Below are 12699 nucleotides of genomic sequence, written 5' to 3'. Positions count from 1 at the left end.
GAATTTTGCACAGCTTCTTAACTCCGAGAGACTTGAGGGGGGAAAAAAAAAAAAAAAAAAAAAGAGCGTCAAAAGGAGTCACTGAAAAGAAGAGGCAAGTGGTGTTTACTGCTCTGGCTGCCCCTCCTGCCCCTGTAATATTTTAAGCTCGTTTATTATCTGTATCTAAAGAGGTATGAAAGGGAAAGCTTTTAAACGTGGGAAGATGAAAGCCAATTCTGTCATCTGGAGTAAGAACTTGAACAATTCCATTGAACTGAGACACGCTGCGCGACTGCAACGGGTTTGGCGGCTCAAGGACATTCGCAAATTACTCATGAATTTACGTATTTACTATTCTAACAGCATCCAACGTATAATTTTGAGGAGTCTTATGATGCTGTAAAAGGAGCTCTATAAAACCACACAGATTTGCCTTTTTTTTTTTTTTTGCAGTACTGAGTGCTCTCCCAATTTCCCACATGAAAACAAAACCAGACAAAACAACTGAAAGCAACCTATAAAGCAAAAAAGAACAAACCAGGAAAAGTAAGTTGTGCTCTCTAACGTACAAATGTAGGCTACATACAAAGAGATAACTCTCGTGTGAGAAGGGAAGAAAATTCAGTATTTATCCTTATTTCAGGCAAGCTACCCCAATAAGGAAAATTCTTAACCAGTGTAGCAAAAGAAAACTTTTTTCTGAACTCCTGCCCTGAGTAAGGGTGCTCAGATTCCAACACGCGGTGCTGGGAGCTGCCAGCCCTGCTCTTCACTTCGCTCTTGCACCACCCAACGCTCCTCACCCCCTCCAGTTATTTTAACCGGGTAAGCTTTCTATCCTGAAGCCATTTCTGATGCAGGCAACTACAGAATGAGCATAATAGGTCAAAAATTAAATCTCACTGCAAACCAGAGGAGTCCTTTGTTTCACAGGAGTTTTCATTCTCTGCTGCTCTTTGGGGGACTTTTCTAATTAGGTCAAACTCTCCTTTCAACAGTTCATTTCAGAGAATAGCAGGCACGTTCTTGACTTAATCTCGAGTAATACACAAGGGCTGGTTCGCGCAGCAAATATGTTTGAGCCACCAAATGAGAGTTGCCATAATATAATGAAATTTGACAGCCTCCCATTGGGGATCGTACCAAGACATGGTAATGTGGTACAAGATTTCAAGCACGATAATTAAAATAATTCAAATAAGGATATGAAACCAGCTCCAAGCTACAACGTTCTCTGGTACAGCGACATTATCTGGATAATAACAAGGTTTAATTTGCGACTTGTAGTAGTGTTCTAGAAAAAGTCCTTTGGATCATGTCGGTGGTGCTGACCAAAGAAAAATTCTTTGATATGATGGTTCTGGAAATATTTTGGCCCTCTTTGGAGTACTTAGATATTACTGGCCTTGGAAACGTCCTGGATGAAAAAATCTGGTGCAAAAGAAAAAAAAAAAATACATGGAAGCTGATTAAGAATTCATTTGAGTCCCAGGAAAAATTCATACGCTAAATCTATAAAGTGGAAGAAAAAGCTTAGAAATGTAAGCAGACTCTTACATAAGGGTAGCTTTAAAGGAAAATATCTCCCGCCTCAGCGATGAGAGCTGTCTGGAAATTGTACTCAGGGGAAAGGCAGAAAAACAATGGCAGCAGTTAGAAAAAAGCCTTTGATCACCTTCCATTCTTCATTAACGTGAAGCGGGACATTTTAAACCAGGTGATTAGGAAAGGATGCCCCAATACACTCTTACTTCTCTAAAACAAACAAACAAAATAAATCCAGACTAAGTCTGTCCTTCACTGTAATAAACTGAAAGGCAAAATTAGGCACTGGACAGCTGGACCAGAAATCATGTCCTAGAAGGAATTTGAAGATGAAATGGCACAGCCAGTGATGATGCATCACATCAGAAATGAGTAACAACCCCAAGGAACTATGGGAGCAATGTGAGAAATAAACCTCTTGGACTTCACAATTGTCCGTGAGTTCAAAACAACCCAAAAGACTAAAGCAAACGAGGTACTAATACATATACAGAATCCAATTCTGGGCCGGTGTATATTGATTTCAGTGTTCCTAAGCCAATTTATAGCAGCTGATGACCTGGCACGGGCTGTGTAATTCATCATTAATGGCAGATGAGAGGCTGACTGACTTGTCCATTACTATAGCTCCACTAAGGAGATTGAGACTGAGCCCAGGATCAGCAAAGTCTAAAGACCAGAAAGCCAAGCATAAGGAGTATGAGAAACAGATGGGAAAAAATACATGAGTAATTAAAAATAAAGAACGCAGCCAGTGTATAAGGTTTGAGCAGACAAGTGCTCACGTCATCCTGGCCCAAATGGGGAAAAAACTTCTGTAAATAAACCCCATATGTCCCCCGTTTGTCACCCTTCCCTTAATCACAGGAATGTGAAACCAGACTTTAAGTTATCACTTTTCCTCTTTTCTTAAGCCCTTCCTCCTGACCTCGACTGCCAATTAAGGACTATTTGAAATTTATGCAACTCTCAAAGCCGTGCAAATTCTCCACCAAACTCCCTGGCTTGAATGGTGCACCTAAATGATCTCCATTTGTCTGCATCTTTGGGAAGTTCACCAGATACTTCACTGGTGAGTAAGTTCACTTGGGCAGGTCATCTCCTTTCCACCTGTCTAGACCATAATGAACCAGCCTGGGAGTTCTGCTTGCAAATAAAATATTAAATATCAGGGTAAAAGAAATACAGGAAAAATTGAAGGAGACAATCTAGTGGATAAAAACTACTTCAATTGTCCCCTGCCTCTTATTTACCTCCTGTTCCATAAGCTATTCTGCACCATTACACAACCTTCTCCCCCATTATCCAGGCACCGTGGCCTGTCGGTACCACAGGCACGTTCATAAAGAGCAGTCCTCAGAGATTAAATTATTCTTTACCCCTGATGCTCCAGACTGCAGCTACTCAGGGGAGTAAGGGAGGTGTGGGGTGCTCCATGAGCAGCCTTCGCACTTCATTTCTCACACCTATTTCTCTTTTTGCTTCTCCTAATGGAGAGCTGTTTTTCCAAGCCAAAATGATAATAACCTGAGCACTTTTTCTGAATCTCCTAAAAGTCGATTTCTCTATAAGCAGGTTTCCAGCAACAGGGAAAACGGAGGAGAAACATGCCTGTTGTCCGTGCAGAAACTTCTAGATGCAAGACCTCCCTTGGGCAGCAAATTATTCAAAATTCAGAGTTACTCATTCCTGCACTAAAATCTGAGAAGATACATATTCCACTGGCAGGAGTCAAGACATCTTCACTCGAAGCAGTGATTTTTCCCAAGGTGAATCCAACCAATGGAGCCTGGGCACTACAAAAATTGTTCCCAAGCATGACAGCCCCTTTCTGGAAGGGTGAATTTAGCTCTTGCCAAGTGTTTAAGAGGTGGTTAACCAAGAGTTAAATTGGCATAATATTCTGAAACAATACAAAATTTGCAAAATTTAAATAGCACGAACACGGAGATGCTCGTTGAAGGTGAGCAGTCAGCTGGCAATGTACCTGTGTAACGGGTCGCAAACTGGGTTTTTAGTGAGGCACCCATACTCTTCCTATTTGTGTGAGTTGTATTTTTGTCAGTCAAGAAACTCATTTTGTTTGAAGTGGCTCTGAATTTTCAGCAAATTATTTAAGATCTGGGACATACAACTGCCTGATTTTCATTCATGCAAATTTCCTTTTTAGACATCGAACCATAATGAATAGCATAATATAATTTACATTTGAGGTTGTTTTATGGAGTGGCAGAAAGTAGCTTTTGCAAAAATAAAACACAGGCTCACTGATGAAAGGGGGACTCTCTGCTGCAAAATTACAGAGCCGCATGAATTCCTGGCGGGACTTGGATTTGAAAAGCATTTAATCTGAAAAGCGATCCATCCAGCCAATTAAATGGCTTCTTCTGAATATCTTACAAAACGCCGCAAAGAACCATAATTAGCTACAAATAAGTCTGTCTCTCCGCTAATGCGGATGCTGCTGTGCTGACGCTTTTAGAAACCATTTTAACTGCAATTTTTCTTTCTTCTCTCATTGGATTGCCAGCAAGGTGCTGGGCAGGGAGTTCTGGCGAGAGAGATAGTGGATGACCTCGGAGCTACATGGGCGACGTTGACTCAGCACCCGCATGCACGCTGGCGGAAACCGAGCCATTTCGCTACTTGGATGTTTTCCCTCTCTTCCAGGCAGTTTAAGACAAAATTGATCTGATTGGAAAGCCCATTGCCAAATCACGTGGGTTTGGTCCTAATTCTCACAAACGAGCATTCCTGACAGCGCTGTAGCTCCTCAGCCCCAAGAGTGTTGCCTGCCCTGGGGTGCCTGTCCCCAGCCTCTCCGCGTGCTGCTTCCTTAGCAGTCACCATCCAGAGTGCTTGTATTTGGATCACCTTGACCGCCAGCTATTTTTTTCTTGTTTTCTGTTATTGTGACTATACGTGTCGTTGGGGTGGGAGGTATCAAGATGCTACACTCTCTCGCCAGACAGAATCAACGTGGGGAAGTAAATGCCCACTGGAGCAGAGCCCAAGGAGTAAGCAGAAAATCCATCTCATCTCATCTCACACTTTGCATAAAAAAACCCCACCAAACTATTTTTAAAAAGTTCGAGAGAATACAGAGACTTTTAGCAACGGTCAACATGGGGAACCTGGCCAAGACACATCAGCAGAGCCCGTAGAGAGACACGAGGCTTGTTGTGGGAAAGGCTCTGAGCACAGGGATGAGCTGGACAAACCTTGGCGTTGTGACTGTCATCCTGATGAAGGAAGATCTGACTGAAATGGCATCTAAACTTCACGTGAATGAAACAACGCCCACAATTATAACAAACAAGCATCCCCTTGATTCAGGTTTTAGGAACGAAAAGGCAATTTCTTTGAAAATTAGCTAGCTAAGGTAATCTGTTTACTGTACTTCCGCCAAAAATAAAAATAAATTGTTGGCATTGCCTTTTGCTCAGGATATAAATCTCAGCCTCACGGAGGGTTATCAAATTTATAATTTATGAGCAGCAGCCAGGTTAAAAATAGAATCAGGTCAATGGCAGTGCTTCTGAAACGCTGCGGATCAAAACACACAGCTCGCGGCGTGGTCGACCCTTGCTGCTGAGTTCAATGGAAACGTGGGAGCTCGAAGCAAGAGACACCAATGTGCTCCTGCTCATGCCGGGGACCTCACCTGCTCCAGCTACAGAGGATTTACCTGGCACAGGGTCTGCAGGGAACGAGCTGCAAAGCCAGGAATGCAGCACGATGTGCATTTATGGCTGCTAAATCAGGGTGGAAAAGAAGAGGTTGCGCAGTTTAATTCACTAATTTGAGGTCTGCGGTACTTGGTTGGGAATGGCAAGACAGGATGAGAGACTTAGGGCAAGAAAACAAGTGATGTGTCGTTCAGAGTTGTAATAGCGAAAGAAACAGGTATAAGTCACTGCAATTGCATTAACATTAACATGTTTTCTATCCTGAAGGTCTATCTATCAAGTAGGACACACGGCACTCGGAAGGAATGCTTTTGGAGAGCCATAAAACACAGCCTCTTGCAGGGCCTCCAAGCACAGAAAACAGAGGAAGAACAGATCTTGCACGTTTAATTAACCTTTCCTGCCACCACAAGAATGTCAAACAATTTCAGTGTCACCGATATGCTAACAGAGGGAAAAATAAACATTGATACAAGAAGGAAACACAGGAAAAGTTAACCTTCCCTGACAACTTTCAGCAGTACTGAAAGAAACTGCCAATGGAGGCAAGGCTGGGTTATCTACAGCGAGTAAGCAAATTTGAATTTCATTTTCTTTTATTTTTTATGCTACACAAAGAGGCAGATAACTGGGTTTAAAGGAGTCACATTGTCAGAGCCAGCTTGCGATCTCCAGGCCACATGTCGTGACAGAGCACATGTCATGACAGAGCACGTCACTGTGTGTAGATGACACCTCCGCCGCCTGTATCACATTCTCCGGAGCGTTGCCTCCTCCAGGTCCTAGCCCTGACCCGCCAAAAGCAACCCAGAAAGTTCTGCCAATACTATGGTTCTATTTCAATAACAACGTAACGCTCCTCAGCTTCAAAAAGAAAAAAATATTTAAGGAAAATTACTTTCTTTCAGTTTCAATCATTCGTTGAAAATGTTGACACATAAGTTACTTCCCCTAAAAAAATTTTGCTGCCATGTGAAACTCCAGAACCTGCCTTACCAAAAGCAAGTCTTGTGGTTTTTTTTTAAGACATCTCTTTTCAGTACCAAATGGCTGCCAACCACAAGCTATCTTTCCAAACCTAATACTTATAAACTATTAAATCATTTCCCTCAAGACAACAAGGATGATATTTGCAGCCAATTATCTCTGAGCTCAGTAACCAGCAGAGGTGGCAGGCCAGCACTTTTCCACAGGGAATTCCTCGGCTCACACGAAGGAAAAGTGGAGGTAAAGATAGCTCCCAGCACCACAGAGAGAGAGGAGGACACTCCTCTTCCCACAAAACCTTGAGTTTCTTTGCTGAAGTGCAAAGAAACTTGAGTGTGAAAACCAGCACTAGCCGTGGTGGCAGCTTTTGTGTGGGATTTCAGTCCTCCAAGCAACGGGATCCAGACTGGCAAACTCATTATCGTAATTAAATTCTAACTCAATATATGTTATGGTGGGAGTACGCCAAAGGTTCGATTCGCTCCTTTGAAAGGAAGGCAGGTCTGGCCGTGGGTTGAGCAAAATTGTACAACTGATGAGTCTTTTCATTTGCTGTCCATGTAGGAAAAATCAGGAGAAACATGCATTGTTTGGTGAATAGAAAAAGATATCTTCAAATCTTTTAATTAAAAATTTTTAAAAACCCCAAACAACTAGCTAGAAACAATCCCTTGACATGAAATATTTCACTTTCTCCTTTCTGTTTTGCTCCTTTTTAATGTTTTCTCATTTTATCTTTGACTCAATTTTAAAAGAAGTTCTCATTTGAAATGGAAGCCCCCAAAGTTCTGATTTCTAAGTGAAATGCTTCTAAAAATATTTCCAATTTCAAACCACCCCTATATACGACATTTTTTTTGAAAGAAATAAATAAATACATTGCTCAACAAATTCAATCCAGTGTTGCCAGGAGGGTTAGCTTGCAAACTCACTGTAAATCAAAACCATTCTTCTCATCTCTGGAGTTCAACCTAATCGTCCCTGCTGACACATGTGGGGCCCTCAGGAGGGGAGAAAACATTTCCTTCCACGTGTTTGAGAAAGAGTAACACTCTGAAGATAGTAAGGGAGCAGCAACAAAACAAGATTTTCATGATGGTGGGCAGGTCTATGTACAGGATATGTAACCTGCAGCCTTCTCCTCTCCAAAAAAACCAATTAACAGAAACTACACCCCAAACCAACAGCCCATTAGTGCGGCTCAAACCGCTCTCCGTGGCTCTTGCCCAGCTCTATGTGGCAAAATCCACAGCAGCTTAGAACAAGTAAAACTTCCTCCCCTCGAGACTTTGGTTCATCTCCTAGAAGCATTTCATTTGCTTGGCAAGATGGGGCTTTCCAGCAGAAATTTGGGGATAGGCAGACACTTGTATCAGGATTAGAGGCACTAACACATCTTTTACCTAACCAGGCCTATAAGTAATTAACTTTTACAGACATAAGCTGGGGAAACACATACACACCACGATGCTCCATCAGAAGAGCTGCTTTACCCTCATGGTCACAAAAAGGCAAACAAGCCAGTTGTAAGTGCTCTCTGCGTCTGACCACGCCAATGACCCTCCACGCTTTTGTTCCAGCTGCTCTGATTCTCAATTAATATGCACCGTTCAGCCAGGTTTTATTTCAAATTACACCCTTTTTGAGATGCGCTGCTTCTGAAAGAAAGTGATTTTAAAGCTATCCCCCCAAATTACTTCCTCGCAAAATATTTATGGCATATTGCACTTGATACAATAAAAAATCCCTGAAAGTAGGCAATCTGCTTACCATAAAATGTCAGTTGTCCTCGTGCCACGTTTTTCCCTCTTACGTTTTCAGCTACACACTCGTAGAGGCCAGCATCTTCTTGCTGAAAATTTGGGATTTCAAGGAGCCCACTTGATCTGTGTCTCCTGGCTTTTCTGGGTATCTGTTTCCCATCAGCTCTCCTCCAGCTGATGGTAGGAACCGGGCTAAACGAGAAAAATGAAGCCAAATAAAACTCACAGAAAAACCTTTGTATCCTGTCCCGGTACGCTCTTGTCAGATCAATTTGACACTGTTTTGTGTTGATGAAGACTGAGTCAGTCTGCAAACTCTGGGACAGGATCTGGAGTAATATTATTACAGATGACTTTTACATAAAATTTATACATGTACAGCGATGGTGCATCGCTCATATGGTCTTAAAAACAGCAGACTAATATTAACATGTTGTTTTGACAAAGCTGAATTTGGAGTTTTACCCACGTTTTCCCTAGAAACAAAAGATGTGTTAAAAGATGTGTTCATTGAGACCTCAAAACAGGAGATGCACAAACACATCTTTACAAAAAATGAGCCACATCTTCTCTCTTCCTTGGGAGTTTGTATTTCTAGCAAAACCCCCGCTCCCCAAACCCTTTGCCTGAGTGCTTGCGATGAGTAACTCCTGCTGAGGAAAGGGAACGATTAGGAAATCCAGCAAACCCTACAACACAGTGCTACGAAAGAGAGAAGCTGGAGGAATAATAATAATGGATCTAAACTTACTTCCCCAAGGCAAAGCACTCCAGTTTCACCGTTGTTCCTTTCGCAGATGGAACCGTTTCTGGGAACTGCACTTCTATTTTCGGCTCATACTCTCCCATCACCCCTGTGAACATAAAATAGACGCTAAAGCTTGGTTGAATTTTTGCAATAAATTCACAAGTGTTCCCGTGCTAGCACAGAGCTGTTCTATACATCATTACTTGCCCAATTAATCCATTCAATTTAAACATGGCCTGTTTCTAACAGCCGTGTAGTGTGGGCTCTTTTCCCATTTACTGCCAGAGGAAAATCTGAAGCAGTGCTCCACGCCATCTGCCAAAGATTAAAATTTCTTCATGGCTCTGTTACATTTTGCTTTTGAATATTCAGGATTTCTGCAGGTAACATGAAATGAGGAAAGCAATGACAAGGGAGGTTTCACCACCTTCTAGAAAATGAAACGCGGAACAAATAGCCATTAGAAAAAGTTTTAAAAGCGCTGGAGCTAATCAAAGCTTCGATTAACTTGAAGGATTTAGGTGCACAGAGATCATACACTCTTTGGGTAATTTCTTTATTTTTACTGCCCCAGTAAATCACGTATCGTGGCAGCCTCTTTATGAAACTGCGTTTAAAAATTTGTGCACATAAAAAGGCCATTATGCTCATGGCGAGTGGCTACGTTGCGAGTCACCGTGCTGTCTTCAACCAAGCACGTATAATTTCCCCAACAGCGATTATCAGCTAATTAATGATTGCAGTTTAAATCCTAACTGCGCGGCGCTACCTGGACGTTGGCCAAGCGCGGGGCTGGATCAGCCCAGGTGAGTGCCACCAGCACACACGAATATCAAAGCGAGAGCAGGAGTAACAGAAACGATTCGGCAGAAGTTCATGGAGATATTCAGGTAAGTCAGGGCTGCTCACGGTGTCCCCCGATGGCAGCGCTGCTTTCTATTCCTCCGCTTTGCAAAGAGGGTTCAAGAAAGCTTTTCTTCTTCACTTTTTCTTTCATAGAGTTTTAAAGCTGAAGATGCTCATTGTGAAGCTTACATCAAGGCTACTTTTACTCACCGTATACTACCTGTGCTGGTGCAACAGCAGGTTACATCAGCTTTTTTCCAACCCATTAACTGCAATTAAGCGTTGCTGCTACCTTATGTAAAATGTAGGTGCTGCATAACATCAATAGTCCAAATTAAACATGATTATTAATGATACAAATACTTACTCCGTAGTCATGTCCTGGCCAGGAAACCCACAAATCTGTCAGGACTCTAGCATTTACATACTATACAGACAAGAATTATGAGGCATGTTAGTCCTCTGCACGTTGACACTGCAGCACTGATGGGCTGGAAGTGTCTGTTACAGTTCATGGCATGGAAAATCCTCTCTGCTCCTGACTGTGACTTGCCAAAACTTTTGCGATATTGCCTAAACTTCTCCAGACTCCATGCTCAACATTTGCTGGGTGAGCTTTGGGCAAGCCAAAGACAGCTCCTTGTCCAGTGGCAAGGCTGGATGTGAATATTTAGGAGCAGCAGCACTGTTTTGCTGATACTAGAACTTACTGAGATCTTTTCCCAGAAGAGTATTTCAACGTTCTGCAATGAAGACTGCAAATCTGGCAGAGAACTTTGCAAGATATGCTTGCCACGAAAGCCAGACCAGATTCAGGCTTCACCTTGGAAGATGTGGGCTTTCAGTCTGGAGACTTATCTGAAGAAACTACAGTTCTCGTTCTCCATCACCCTTCCCTGGGATGGCTGCAGAGCTCCTTGGTACCACCAGCCAGCCCCTGCCCAGCAACAGCCCAAGTGCACCCAAAACCACTCCACAGGCTCTGTCGGCAGCCGGCTGGAGGGTAGGAGGTGACACGGTGCCAAAACACCCAGAGAAAAGGGAGCCAGCCTGAGGAGCCGCCTCTGCCCATCAACCAGTTGCAAATAGGTCCTCAATAAGAAAAATCCATGCGAGCGGTTCCTTCTTCTGCACCTCCTCCACTGCTGAAGCAGAAACTCGGTCCCCTTGGGCAAATCAGGCTGAAAAGTACAGTGTGACACTAATGGGCTATTCAGGAAATTAAGGCAGAATGCATTATTAATAGGTTATTCACCTGACAGAGGAGAAGATGGGAAAAATGGCTTTTTTTACCTTCTCTCACCCCTTCCTTTCATTATTGCTATTTCTTTGCTTGGGGCTGGGACTGGAAAGCTCTAATTCCAGGGGTGACAAAACCCCAGCCGGGGACAGGAAGGCTGCCTGGGGCTGTAGGACATTGGCTCTTGCCACAGTTACCCATGGCTCTGTAGCTCTGGCGATGAGCTGCCAACTCCAGCCGCTTACAAAATCAGGGGTCACACATGGAAAAATCACAATTACAACCTACCTACACACACACACAGATATTTGTATATACAGGGTAGGCTGTGAGTCCTGTCCTCTCCTCTTTATAGGAGAAACGTCAGTGCAGTTGAGGTATCTCCATCCTAAATCCAAGCCCATTTCCACCCTTATTTCTCCCGCTGTTCTCCTGAGTGATTTAACATCTGACTTAGTTGTGCAGGTGGAAGGGATGGGGGAGAAAACAAAAAACTAAAATAGACACCGGCTTTGTAGCTTGGAGAACGTCTCCAGTGTCATGGCACGTTGGATGCTTTACATGTTTGTATTTCAGAGGTTTTTGTATTTTTCTTCCAATTTCAAGGCTGAAAAATGTGCTTTTGGATGAAAGTCCCAGGAATTCAGAAGCAAGTTAATTTGTCTGAGGAGATGATATGCATTTCCTGACAACACCTGTGAAATGTTAAAGTTTAATTGGACCATACAGCTGCTGCTGCTGCTGGTAATTTTATTCCAGGACTATTTCAGTTCTTTCCTACTATTACTGTTTTATTTCAGATGTAAAAAAAATCCAAAGTGCATTTTAAAGAGAAGAAGTAAAGTAATGCAAGAGCGGTGGCTGGGAGCACCTGGGTACTTCTAACAGGCTGTGGCTGGCGTTTGCCACAGGGTTGGGGTGGCCCAGAGGGTCCCAAAGGGGCTGTGGGGATGGCACCCACGGTGACCTGCTGCCCTTCCAGGGGACACGGTGTGGAAACTGTGGCCTCACTAGAGCCAGGGCAGTCAGACATAGACTCAGGTTTATTACATGGAGGAGAAAGTGTGGGGGTTTGCTCCTCTTCCTCCCTCCCTTCCAGTCCGTGTTCCACAGCCACCTGCCAGATTGGTTGGGAAAGATCCTTTCACATTGATAGAATCATGTCTTAGGTTGGAAGGGACCTCAGAGATCATCTAATCCACCCCTCTGCCATGGGCAGGGACACCCTTAACCAGCCCAGGTTGCTCCAGGTTCATCCAACCTGGCCTTGGACATCTCCAGGGAGGGGGCAGCCCCAGCCTCTCTGGGCAATCTGTTCCAGAGTCTGGCCATCCTCACACTGAACAATTCCTTCCCAAGATCCAATCTAAACCCATTCTCCTTCAACTGAAATCCATTTCCTCTTGTCCTGTCGCTGGACACTCTTGTCAAAAGTCCCTCCCCAGCCTCCCTGGAGGTTCCCTTCAGGCACTGCAGGCAGGGACAAGGTCCCCCTGCAGTCTTCTCTTCTCCAGCTGAACAAATCCTTTTTCTGTCTGAGCTGCAGCAAATGCTACAATCCTAGTGGAGGCCTTATTTCAGGCTTTAGAATAATTCTCAGTCTTTGGTACCATATACATTTAGCTATTTATTTTCTTTCCCAGCATGGAAATAACTCAGGGAGCTCTTTCTCCACGCCTGGTGCCAACAGGTAGAGTCAGGACTAACTTGCATCCTTGGGGAGCCCCAAGCCTAAACCACACCTCAATACCTTGGGAAATCTAGAAAACCATAATATCTTTTTTTTTCTTTCTTTCTTTTTATGCACTAGCACTTCCATGATGTGAAAAAGACACCTGCTTCTCATTCCTGAAGACCTGTGTGGGAACATGGGTGCAGATTTCAGGAGGAGAGGTCCCA

The 12699-nt window shown here is 43.5% G+C and overlaps 1 protein-coding gene across 1 annotated transcript in view; it reads right to left on the bottom strand.

Moving 5' to 3' along the window:
- LOC104273709 (contactin-4-like) overlaps positions 1 to 8820 on the bottom strand; it is a gene marked incomplete at its 5' end in the record, with an annotated part of 68215 nt that extends 59395 nt beyond the window's left edge. The window contains 2 exon segments of the mRNA XM_009869118.1: positions 7974 to 8158; positions 8718 to 8820. Coding sequence (XP_009867420.1) covers positions 7974 to 8158; positions 8718 to 8820 — 288 coding nt within the window.
- Between the last annotated feature and the right edge of the window lie 3879 nt (positions 8821 to 12699).

The sequence above is a fragment of the Apaloderma vittatum genome, unplaced genomic scaffold, assembly GCF_000703405.1.
Source record: "Apaloderma vittatum isolate BGI_N311 unplaced genomic scaffold, ASM70340v1 scaffold6155, whole genome shotgun sequence".
NCBI classification, from domain to species: Eukaryota; Metazoa; Chordata; class Aves; order Trogoniformes; family Trogonidae; genus Apaloderma; species Apaloderma vittatum.
This window is presented reverse-complemented; position numbering and strand designations above follow the sequence as displayed.